Source organism: Gossypium raimondii, chromosome 13 (assembly GCF_025698545.1).
Source record: "Gossypium raimondii isolate GPD5lz chromosome 13, ASM2569854v1, whole genome shotgun sequence".
NCBI classification, from domain to species: domain Eukaryota; kingdom Viridiplantae; phylum Streptophyta; class Magnoliopsida; order Malvales; family Malvaceae; genus Gossypium; species Gossypium raimondii.
Window position 1 is genome coordinate 56,360,826 of NC_068577.1, and position 13,543 is coordinate 56,374,368.

At 30.0% G+C, this 13,543-nt stretch overlaps 1 protein-coding gene across 2 annotated transcripts in view; it reads right to left on the reverse strand.

The window, feature by feature from the left end:
* Window positions 1–4,210: 4,210 nt before the first annotated feature.
* The window catches only part of LOC105781766 (probable 2-oxoglutarate-dependent dioxygenase AOP1), a 70,279-nt gene continuing 60,946 nt past the window's right edge, over window positions 4,211–13,543 (reverse strand). Inside the window, exons 2-3 of one of the 2 annotated variants that reach the window (XM_052626582.1) lie at window positions 7,087–7,405; window positions 4,211–4,605 (exon numbers count right to left, since the gene is read on the reverse strand). In XM_052626582.1, coding sequence (XP_052482542.1) covers window positions 4,333–4,605; window positions 7,087–7,405 — 592 coding nt within the window. In that variant the 3' untranslated portion in view covers window positions 4,211–4,332. The remainder of the gene's footprint in view (window positions 4,606–7,086; window positions 7,406–13,543) is intronic. The other variant, XM_052626581.1, reaches the window with a different exon arrangement.

Genomic DNA, 13,543 nt, shown 5'->3' on the forward strand with positions numbered 1-13,543 from the left:
TAAAATAAAGGATCTTATCTCTCTGGGTTACTGATAGAGCGAGATCACACAGTCTTATCTCCCGAGGTTCTGATGAGAGTAGACCAAGACTTTGAGATCTTATCTCCCTAAGGTTACAATGAGCGATTGAAGACATAATCCTATCTCCACGAGTTACTGATGGAGCGGATTAAAATAAAGGATCTTATCTCTCGAAGTTACTGATGAAGCGAGATCACACCAGGTCTTATCTTCCTGATATTACAGTGGAGCAGAGGAAGAATTTCAGATCTTATCTCCCTGAGATATCAGCGGAGCAGATTGAAGATAGTAATCCTATCTCCCTGAGATTACAGTGGAGCGGATTAAAATAAAGGATCTTATCTCTCTGAAGTTACAGTAGAGTAGATTACATCAGATTGAAGCCAGAGATCTTCTCTCTGAGATTACAGTGGAGTAGATTTAAGCTAGTAATCCTATCTCTCTGAAGTTACAGTGGAGTGGATTAAAATAAAAGATCTTATCTCTCTGAAGTTACAGTAGAGTAGATCACATCACATTGAAGCCAGTAATTCTATCTCCCTGGATAGCAGTGGAATAGATTGAAGATTGCAGATCTTGTCCCCCTACGTAATAGTGGAGCAGATCAAAGACGATGAATCTTATCTTCCCAAGATAGTAGGGAAGTAAATTTAAACCACGAATCTCGTCCCCCTGAAGTTACTGCAAAGAAGATTGAAGCTACAAGTCAAATCTCCCTGAAGTGCAGTGGAATGGATTGAAGCAACAAGACACAGTGGACTGGAGTGAAGCTACTTGAAGAAAAGCACCACGACAAGTCCAAAACAAGCGAGACCGGGCAAAATTGGCCTTTCTTGGTCTTTGCTCTATTCTCGTTACACGACAACGAGCAAAGAGGGCATTATAGCGACCTAATTTCGCCGACCCGAACAAACAAACCCAAAATAACCCAATTACAAACCCAAATCAGATGGCCCAATAAATACCCAAATCCCAACCCACCTAAATCAAACCCAATCAGCCCAAATCCTAAAAAGAAACCTAATCCCCTAACCCTAGCCTAGCGCCAAGACGTCCCTAGCTCGCCCTTTGCTTGCACCGCACGTCCCCTCACCCACTTGCTCCATCAACGTCAATTACGCAACAAAGAAGAAAACACATAGCGACAATAGCGAGAGAAAAATAGAAGCAAAATCGGCTATAAAGAGGCCGAATATCATCTTTGTATGGCCCTTCCGATTTTTGTAAAAACAAAAAACACATTATGAGAAGAAATAAAAGAAAAAATAGATTCAAGGTTATTTTTTCTATCGATTTGCATTTCTTTTTATTTTTATTATTATTTTCTTTATTTTGTATATTAAATAAAAAAAAGAAAAAGGAAAGAGGCCGCACCTACTCGCCTGTGGCTCCGTCGTCGGAGGACCTCTTACCGTCGTCGGAATCGGTTTCTAGGGAGGGATCTAAGGCCCTCGGTCCTTGGGTTGTTGGCCGAGCTTTGGTGCGCTTCGATGGGAGGCCGAGTAGCCCATTTCCTTGCCATCGGCCTAGGGCCACGACAATGGTCTTGTGGGAGGCGAAAAAACTTTAATGGCGGAGTTTTGATAGAAGGGAGGGAGGGTCGTCGTTTTTTTAAAAAGCAGAGGAGAAAAATTGTTTTGAAATTTTTTGTTTCTCTTCAATCGAAAATGAATTTTTGTAAAAAAATTAGTTTTAATGTGTTAACAAAGCGGCGCCGTTTAGTCCTCCATGACCAGCGACCGACCCGCTCGGGGATCCGCGTTTTCATGATGTGGGCTATTTGCGCCTGGTCCCTCCATGTTTTATGAATGTTGAGCAGTTCCGCCCTTTTCGTTTATTTGCATTTTGAACCCCTGAATCTTGTTTTAATGTTTAATCTAATCCTTTTGCTAATTTGTTTATTTTTCTAACAAATTTCATATTATTATTATTATTATTATTATTATTATTATTATTATTATTATTAGTTTTATTTCCCTTTCATTTAGTCGTTGCAATTTTATTAACTAGTTATTATTATTATCATTTTAATTTTACCTTCATATGCATATATATACATACCTACATACTCTTATATTTTATAAACCTGAAGTATATATACATGTCTTATTCTTATTTTTGTAACTGTATGTATACATATATATATATTATAATATATATACATCTGCATATTTTTATAATTTATTATATATATGTACGTACCTATATATATATATATATACTTTCTTATAGTTGATAATTGTGATATACGTACATATGTATGTACACACATATTTGCATAATTTTATGTGTAATAACTTTAAAATATATACTTACATACATTTTCATATTTCCATTATTTTATATATACATATATATATATATCTTTTCTATCTTTATAATTTTACTCATTTTATTTATTTATTTATTTACATGTCCATTATTATTATCTTTTGTTTGTTTATTACTTATTATTTTGTATGTTGTCGATTTATCCTTTTTTATTTATCGTATTTTATTATTGTTGTTCGTATTATTTATGCTCACATTATTGCATTCATTAACATTTTGTTATGCATATTAATATCCTTAAAAAATATATTTCAAAATAAGGCAATGTTTTGCGTTTGGAAATTCGAGAAAACATGCCCTAAGGTGCTGGGTGTCGATTTTTCTCGTTCAACCAAATGGCTTAATATCCTTTTAAAAAATTTTAAAATAAGACAATGTTTTGTATTTGGAAATTTGAGAAAACATGCCCTAAGGTGCTGGGTGTCGATTTTTCTCGTTTAACCAAATTGTCAGATATTCTCTTGAATTTTAATCCATGCCATTCGAGTTTTTTTTTAAGGATCGTATTTTAAATTTCTTTAAAGTTTTCAGTTTTTCGACACTAAGACATTAAGTAATCAACTAGGTACCAATTTTGGGCGTATCGAGGGTGCTAATCCTTCCTCGTGCGTAACCGACTCCCGAACCCGTTTTTTCTGAATTTCGTGGACAAAACTTGTTGTTTTAATAAAATTAAACCGTTTATTTAAAACAACCAGTTTTCAAGGTGATCCAATCACACCTCATAAAAAAGGATTGGTGGCGACTCCCGTTTTATTCGTTTTCGTCAAAACCCAAGTCGATCCCGTTTTTCATCCAAAAAATGGTGTCAACAATCTTTACTATTGGGATATTCTAGAGAGATTAACTTGGTAGATTAGATATGGAGGCAGTTAAAAGTTTTCCTCTAACATTGAATATTTTTCCCTTCTTTCAGAAATATAGCGAATTCTTCATCATCACCATCACCATCACCAACAAAAACTCTTCATCATCACATCTTAACCATTAATGTCATTGTAACTAAAATTTATTTCATTATTCTCATTAATTGCCGACTTTGTAACTTCCATTTTTTGAGGCATTGTAAGAAGGAGCTTTTCACAATTGATGTAAGGACTTTTGACACTTTAGAATTCTGACTCTCAAAGTTCTCTTTAAAATTCTCCCAATTTATTTACTTTGCTTAGCTTTATCTTCAGCCACTTTTCCCTTTCTCCACCGTACCAATCACCACCTGTCACTGAGTTCAGTGTTACCAAATTTGCTCCGATCTTCCTATCTGCCTTCTTCCGGTACATCTCATTCACTTACTTATAACGCTTCCTCTCTTCATCAAAACAACTCTCTACAATTCCAAAACATTGTCCTATTACTTGGATGGCTGTCTTCAATCGTCTTCCACATGAAGATAAATATATAATTAACCAAGCAAAACAAGGATGGTGCACTTGGTTAATATATATATATATATACACGGTACTTAATATAAAATTACGAGGTTGAATATTAAAATTTCATCAATTAAAAATTGAAAAAAATTAAAATCTATTTTCTATAATGTATCAAACCGGACAACTTATTTATTCTCCATAAATTGACGAATATAATCTTAAATTTTTATCTATGATTTTATTTATTCTCCATAAATTGACATATGTAATCTTAATTTTCTCATTTCCTTACTATGAAAAATAAATGATGAATTCATTTGTCGTAAAAGGAAACAAAAATGATATAAAGAAAGTCAGCTAGAAGATTTTCATACAATAGTAAATGGAACAGTTTTTGGACTCTTTATTTATTATTTATTTATTTAAAAGATAAAAGAACACATAAGTGAACTAAATTACACGATAGATTTAGTAACCTTAGCACCATACAATCACACAATTATAACTAACCTCAACATAGTAATACAACACGAGAATGCAGATCTTGAGTATAGGATTCAATTTATTATTTGTAACTGGGATTGGACTTGTCGAAATGGCCAAGATTTTAACTGGGAACTGGTGGTGAGAGAGCAGCAAAGTCATAGAGCACCTGGCCACTATCTCTGCTCCTTGCTGGGTCGGAAAAGGCAAAAGAGTAGAATTCCATGAAATCAAAGTCCTTGAAAACCCGAGGATGTTGCTCATCTATAAGCTCCTTGGGTGTCTTGATTATGGTACCCTTATTTGGTAAGACAAAAGCTGCTATAGAAAAGCGATCTTTGTCTCCTCTAATCAGTACTCTGTGCTTCGCTGATTTCAATCTTCCATTACTCCATGCCTTCAATTTTCAAAATCAAAATTGATAAGTATTAATTTTATGATAAGCATTCACATTCAATGTCAATAGTCTAATATATATTATGAGCATGATAAACAGGTTATTCAAAATTTGAACCGGAGATTTAGTGTAAAAACATCCATAAATATTTTATGGTAATTGTTGACATCACTCTACTTATGATTTCTTGCTTGGGTTGTTCTTTAATGGATTGGTGGCAAATGTTTATGGATTTATGCGGGCTTATGTTGGAGTTTGTTTTTAAAGGCTTGTTTCGTGAATTGGAGATGAGTTCTTCATGAAGCTGTGAGATTAATGGGGTGTGTCTTTGTTTGATGGGGACTTGGGGTCTAGCATTGACTGCCTAAGTTTTCTTTTTTGGAGTTTGTTCCCCTTGTTTTGGTGTTTGATTTTGTTGCATCTTTTTGGAGTCATAAGTTCAACGAATAATATTCATTTACATTATTATTGTAACGACCATGTTTTGACTCGAAATTAGGTACAGTGATGGATCGGGTTTGGAATTAGTGGAGAATTTTTGAAATAGAACAAATAGAGACTTTGAGTATGAAATTAGAAAGTTTTTAGACCCGATAGGAAATTAGAAAATACTCCTTAAATAAGAAAACTTAAAATAAAAGCATTGACTAAATTGAAAGAGTAAATAAATTGTTGTGGTGAAAGTATGAAATTAGAAAGTTATGAGAATATATGGAAAATGTGGAAAAAGGAAAGACTAATAGGAAATCTTACCAAGTAAAAATATGACTCATACATGGAATTGTAAATATGATTGAGGGTAATATGGTAATTGGTCAACTAGATATTTATAGGCATAATTATAAGGAGTCTTAGTGTAAAGATGAATAGCTAGGGGACTAGATAGTAATTTGACCATTTTTAAATAAAAATCATTAGATTTTTCAGTAGAATTGTGTAGAAAGGAAGAGAAAAAAATGAAAAGATTATCATCTTTCTCCACAAGCAAACCGTCACCCCAAAATTTCTCTCCATCAAAACTTTAAAGGAAGAGAAGAAGATTGAAGATCAAGTTGAAGGAAAAGGGAAAGAGTTGGCTAAAGAGTAAGAAGGAAGAAGAATCTATCATCCAAATTTTTGGTTGTATGTACTTCAAGTATTTAACCTTGTTTAAGCTATGTTAATTAGGAAATTATGTAAATTAAGTAGTTTAATTACTAAAATCATAATGTTTATGTGAAGTAATTATTAGAGGAAAGTAATGTAAATATTATAATCTTAATTTATGTTGTGCAATTTTGGTAGTTGTGGTGAAAATGGAAAAATGACTAATTTGTAATGAAATTAAAATATGATATGATATTTCTAGAAAAAAATGGTTTTAGATGAAAGAATGTGAAAGTTGTGGTGTTGTGTGTGATAAGTGTGAATAAGATTTACAAATCATAATTCTTGCAATTAGGACTAAATTGTGAAAAGAATAAAGTTGTACCAGTTTATGTTAAATGAATAAATGTAATGGTCGATGATAAATAAATCTCATGTAGATGAGTCCAGAATTATTAGGATATAGATGGCATGCCATAAAGGAAATCTAAGCGCTTATTGTTACATAAAATACATAAAAATGCAATAATTTGTCTCTTCTGTATATCCTAAGTGTTCAGCTAGTTTACATTGGGCTATACTATCATAAATTTGCTTAAAATCAATAAAGGATTATGGTAAATAACGATAAGTACAACCTTGGTAAATGTATTGAATATTAGGGATTAAATTTATATGAAGTATGTATTTATAGAATAAATATTATTTATTTTTATTGGTTGTAGATTTTCACATATTGAAATATTTACTAAGTCTTTTCAAACTTAACGCGTTAGTTTTCCAACAAGTAGGTACAGTTGATCCTATTGGGCTATTATCGAGGTCGAGGGCATCCCATCTCATCACCACCCCCAAGTGACAAGAGGGTATATATAAATTTTGGAGTCAGTATGGCATGTACATAGGTACTTGGTGTAAATTTTTGCTAAAGTGACTAATATGCAGACTTTGAGAAGTTGAGTTAGTTTGGTGCATAAATGAAATACGTTAATACTATTGAATTGAGTTTATTATTAAGAGTTTAAAATCTATGTATTTGTGATATGATTCTGTAGTAATTGTGGTGGAAATTGGAATGTTTTGAATTGAATTGAATTGATTTTAAATGTTGAAATGATTCAAATTCTTTGTAGGGTTTTAACAAAATTTTCAAATGTTTTTGAGCAAATTTGACCCAAGGTATCGTTACCAAGGGTCAGATTATTAAAAGAATCTATATTTACTTTTCTTTCTCAAAATCCCAGACAACACAAAAAAAAAAAATAAAAACTAGTTAAGTTTCATAAATTTTTATATAATTGATATTTTAATAATTTAGCAGTTGTATTTTAAATTTTATCATATAAATGAAGTTTTAAGTAAATTAAAAATTGAATATAAAGAATATAAACATACCATGAGAGGATCTCCAACCACGAAGACAAAAGAAGAAGGAGATAAATTAGTTAGCTTGATCCATTGGCCATTGTTGACCTCAATTTCCAACCCTGGAATTTGATTCTCACAAATTAATGTGCTGACAGGTTTATCAGTATGAGGAAAGAATCCTATCTCATTCTCCCCTGGTGGAGGGGGCATGTATTTCATCATCCGCATAATTGTTGTGTAGTTCATCTTCAGTGAATCATCTCCTAATCCATAACTATCAATTAGCATTAACCAAATTAACTTGTTTAGCACCTCCAATTGTGTTCCCATGGTATGTGCAATGTCACTGGGACAAAAGATCAAACAACGGAAATGATTTGTTAGATTCTAAATTTTGTAAGATTCCAAATCTATGATTCTAAGTACATTATGAGCAGGGGCGAATCTAGGGGGTTGGTAATGAAAAATTATTATTCAGGCCCTTTAAAAAATTTTAAAATTTTAAATTAGTAAAGGTAAAATTATACTTTGGCCCCCTAAAATTATAAAAATTTAATTTAATCTTTTAAAATTTATAAAGATATAGACTATAAAAAATTAAAATTTCATTCACCCCCTAAAAGATTGTTCTAGCTTCACACTTAATTATGAGTTCAAATCCAAATATGTTATGTGAAAAAGATAAAAACTTGACTCTGGAGCTAATACACGTAGCCACTCTTAAGAGGTAACCTATATAAAAATTAGAATCCCCTCTCCTATTTTCTTACTACAATTTCTTTCACTAAAAAAAATCATTCCTAAAAAAATGTCCAATAAATTAATGAAAGGAAAGGAAACAAACCCATGAAATTTCTTTTTAAGTTGTAGGTGGTAAGGGTTATTCAAATACAGAATATGAGATTAGAGCCAAAATCAGAGTCAAAGTCAAAGCCAAACTTAATTACAATTCTTTAGTTAATACAGTGTGATTTAGCCAACGACTCAAAATTCAACCTGAATATTCATGTAATATCATGACTTATAATCCCTTAGTGTAACCTGGACATCTATTTTAATACATTAAAATAGATTCGTCAATTCTATATATAAACAAATTAATTTAATTAACCCGAATTTAAACTTAACTCAATTTAACTATAAAAAGTCATTAACTCGAATCCCCTTAACTCAAACTAGAAATTATCAAAACCAATACAGCCTGTGAAATTAGAAAAATCAAAGAATTGTTGTTACCAAAATCGTGGGTGACCTTCAGGCCACATAAGTTGAGCAAAGTTGTTAACAGAATCATAATTGGAGGCATCTCCAAGTCCAAAGCCTTCATACAACGGAGAAACTTCACTGCTTGGTCCAACCCAGCCATGGCTAGGCGGGGGAAGAACGTTCTTTTTGTTTTCTCTCCACTGGAACCTCAACCAGTTCTTTCATCAACCTAAACATCTCCTCTCGAACTTCCGTCGATATCGTGTCATACACCACCTCAAAACAACCGAAAGTCTCACAAGCCTCTCGAACTTTGTTGCACAATCGGTGCCACCCATTAGTTCCTCGCTCCAAATCCGATGAACGGAATTCAATGACTGGGAACTCAATCTTAGCATCAACACTCATGTTGGTAACCCTTTTTTTATACAGTACTCTTTTAAGGAAATGTTTCCTTGAGCTAAATTATTCTGTAAATTAACTTGGCTCTCTTTACATAGGAATTTAGGTCTATTTATAGCTTGTAAATTAACCTCTCTATCAACTTCCCAAAGTTTTAATTTGATCATCAAAGCATTGCACATGTGGTTGAATATTCAAAACAAAATCAAAACTCCAAAAATCTCAAGGAAGAAGCAGATGAAGTGGTTAAATATTCAAATTTGATCAATTGAAAGTACTCGATTATTCAACTGTTAATCTTTTGTAAAAAAAATCTTAACCGTGTCTTGTGATATGCGATATTTCTTTATTAAATAAAAAAATTAAACATATAAAGGGAAAATAAAATCAACACATAAATGGGTTTTTTCTTTTTTATTTTTCAAAACTCGTGGGGATGAAAAGCTAGCTTTGAGTTTTTCCAGGAAAAAACTTTACTATTTATATTTTAGACTAAAAATGGTTGAATCAGATCGTAAGTGAGGTAATGAAATTGGAGACGAGTTTCCCTTAAAACTGAAGCGATATGAGAAAAATTGTGTGATGAAATTATAAAATATTCTGCTTTGAAGAGAGATTGAAGAAGTTGGCTAGGGTTTTGAGGGCGAAGAAGAGTGGATGAAAGAAAGAAAAAACAGTGAATAAAATAAAAATATCTAAATATACCTCGTGTCAAAAGTGGTCACGGTATCAAAGTTTAGGTGATACTTTTGACTAAAAAAATTTTTTGGGTGCCAAGTGGGAAAAGCACTATAGTTTAAGGGCTAATTTTTTCATTTAAGTTTTTTTTAGCTAAATTTGAATTTGACTATCAACCTTTTAAAAAAAGTCAAATTACTATTTTTTTAACCGAAATATTGGTTAAAATGTTAAACTTTTAAACACAGTAGCTTACATGGCAAGCCACATCTACTTCATGCTAATTTCTTATATTTTATATTATTTTTTTTGAATTTTAAGTAATTTTATTTTTAAATATTTTATAATTATTAAATTATTATTAACGTTACATATAAGACAAATGATATCATTTCAGCATGAAGCATATCAGAGTACCATTGAGGTACCCGCCAACATCATTGAAAAATTGATATTTTAATCAACTTTTTGTTAAAAAATGATTTGATTACTTTTTAAAAGGTTAATGGTTCAATTTAAGTCAAAAAAAAGAGTCAAATTGACAAATCATATAAATATTGAGAGCTAATTCATCATTATGCCTTTAATATATATGTATCATATAATAATAAACAAAACAATCAATTCATAAACAAACAAACTTATTTTGGTCACCCCAAATTTTTTTTTTTAATTTGGTCACTCAAAAAAGAAATTGATCAAATTAATCACTCCGTCATTAAATGGTAACGGAAGGTTAACGGTGCATTTGAACGAAAAAAATTTAGGGTGACTAAAATACGAACACCCCTATTTAGAGTGTTTGACGAGTTATTTGTCTTAATTTTAAAGTGATTAAGGTTGAAATGCACCCTTAATCAAGGGCTAGCACGGGACTCCTCAAATGAAAATTTTCCCTTTTAGCTCATTTATAATTTATAAAATTTTAAATTAGTAAAGGTAAATTTTAACTTTGGCCCCAAAATGATAAAATTTTGATTTAATCTTTTAAAATTATAAAATATAGGCTATTAAAATAATAAAATTACATTTTATTATCGTAAAAATATATAATTTAATTTTAGGCCCTCAAAAATAAATTGTACTTCACATTATCATTAACCTTCCTTTATCATTTAATAATGGAATGATAAATTTAACCAATTGATTAATACCAACTCGAAAAATGAGACAAGAACCAAACTTTTGAATAATTGTATGGCAGCCTCTTTAACTTGATGCATTGAATCAGAATTTCATTTAGCTATCTTTGTTCTAGAATTTAAATTGGTCGTTTTGTTGTTATTTTTGTTATTTTATTAATGGATATAATTATTATTATACTTGTTTTTTTATATAATTATTTACTCCTCATTATTATATTATATTAATGTTTATTATTATTATTATTATTATTATTATTATTATCATCATATTTTTGTTTATACTTACTATGTAAATTTTAAATATATGTTTCTTATTATATTATTATTATTATTATTATATAATTGCCTCTCTCTATATATATACACATATATACATATCTAATATTTACATACATATATACGTTTATATTTTTTATATATTTTATAACTTATATACATGTATGTATTTATATGCACGTTTTAAATTTTTACATATATATACTTACATGTATCCTGTTTCATTTTCACAAATGTATATACACATACTTATACATACTCTTTATATTTTAAAGTCTATATTTTCTTATTAATTTTCCATAGTTTATAATTCATGTATACATATATTTTATATATTTTACAATGCATACATGCACATAATATATATATATATATATATACGCTTTTATTTTATAAATACATATACATATACCTACCTTTATATTTTATATATATTTCATAACTTTATATACATATATATATGTACACATACATACTTACATATATTTTTACGTACATAGATTTTTCATATTTTCATAATTTTATGCACACACATATATATCTTTTTACTTTTTATTCATAATTTTATTTATTTATTTATTTATTTCATTTTCATTATTGATTTGAAAGAATGCTTTAATTTTATTTACTTGTATACATTGCTATGTCGTATGTTATTAATTTGTACTTTTTATTTATCTTATTTTTGTTGCTATTACTCGTATTATTTTTACATCATCGTATTCATTTTTGTTTTGGTACGCATATTAACCTCGTGTTTCATTTCTACTATTTCAAGTTAGATTAATTTATCTCGACGTATAAGTTTCGACTTTCAAATAAGTAAAATTTCGTGTTTAGATTCGAGAGGATTGAGCCCTAATGTATTGGGTTCCAATTTTCTTCGTTGAATCTAAATAATCGAGAATGCTCTTTAATAAAAAAAAACATAAAAAACTCATTATCGGGAATTCAATACGTTGTGTCCTAACGCATTGGATATGACACGTTGTTTTCTCGAAATGAGGATTTTTTTTTAAAAAAATAAAGGCAATATTCAATGTTTAGAATTTTGAGAAATTGTGCCCTAACGTATTGGGCTGCGATTTTCTTCATCTGACTTAAACAATTGAATATCCTTTTGAATTTTATTGCATGAGTTTTTAAAGGAAAAGCTCATTTTTGAGAATGTGAAATAACATGCCCTAACTCATTAGGTATGACATTTTCTCTCTCCGAAATGAGAGGGTCTTAACATGTAATTTGATTTATACAAGTTTTTAATACAAGGATCGTATTTTCGAATCTCTTTAAAATTTTCAATCTTCAACACTAAGACATTAATTAATCAACTAGGTACCAATTTTGGGTGTTACGAGGGTGCTAATCCTTCCTCGTAATAACCGACTCCCGAGCCCTTTTTTTTGAATTTCGTGGACCAAAATCGTTGTTTTAATAAAATTAAATTGTTTATTAAAAACAACCACTTTTCAAGGTGACCCGATCATACCTTATCAAAAAGGATTGGTGGCAACTCCCATGTTCGTTTTTAAAATCTAAGTCGACCCCGTTTTATCAAAAAAATGGTGTCAACATACTCGATTATTCAACTGTTAATCTTTTGTAAAAAAAATCTTAACCGTGTATTGTGACATGCGATATTTTTTTATTAAATAAAAAAAGTAAACATATAAAGGCCAAATAAAATCAACACATAAATGGGTTTTTTCTTTTTTATTGTTCAAAACTCGTGGGGATGAAAAGCTAGCTTTGAATTTTTCCAGGAAAAAACTTTACTATTTATATTTTAGACTAAAAATTGTTGAATCAGATCGTAAGTGAGCTAATGAAATTGGAAATCTTCTAGATGTTTGAAATTGTGTGACGAGTTTCCCTTAAAACTGAAGCGATATGAGCAAAATTGTGTGATGAAATTATAAAATATTCTGCTTTGAAGAGAGATTGAAGAAGTTGGCTAGGGTTGTGAGGGAGAAGAAGAGTGGATGAAAGAAAGAAAAAACAGTGAATAAAATAAAAATATCTAAATATACCTCGTGTCAAAAGTGGTCACGAAATCAAAGTTTAGGTGATACTTTTGACTAAAAAAATTTTTTGAAAGCGCTATAGTTTAAGGGCTAATTTTTTTCATTTAAGCCTTTTTTTTAGTTAAATTTGACCTCAATATTTTAAAAAGAGTCGAATTTGATCATCAACCTTTCAAAAGGAGTCAAATTACTATTTTTTTTAACCGAAATATTGGTTAAAATGTTAAACTTTTAAACAGAGCAGCTTACATGGCAAGCCACATCTACTTCATGCTAATTTCTTATATTTTTATATTATTTTTTTGAATTTTAAGTAATTTTATTTTTTAAATATTTTATAATTATTAAATTATTATTGACGTGACATGTAAGATAAATGATATCATTTCAGCATGAAGCATACCTGGAGTACCACTGAGGTACCCCGCCAACAGCATTGAAAAATTGATATTTTAATCAACTTTTTTTATTAAAAAAATGATTTGATTACTTTTTAAAAGATTAATGGTCCAATTTAACTCAAAAAAAAATGGGTCAAATTGACAAATCATATAAATATTGAGAGCTAATTCATCATTATGCCTTTAATATATATATGTATCATATAATAATAAACAAAACAATCAATTCATAAACAAACAAACTTATTTTGGTCACCCCAATTTTTTTTGTTAATTTGGTCACTCAAAAAACAAATTGATCAAATTAATCACTCCGTCATTAAATGGTAACGGAAAGTTAATGGTGCATTTG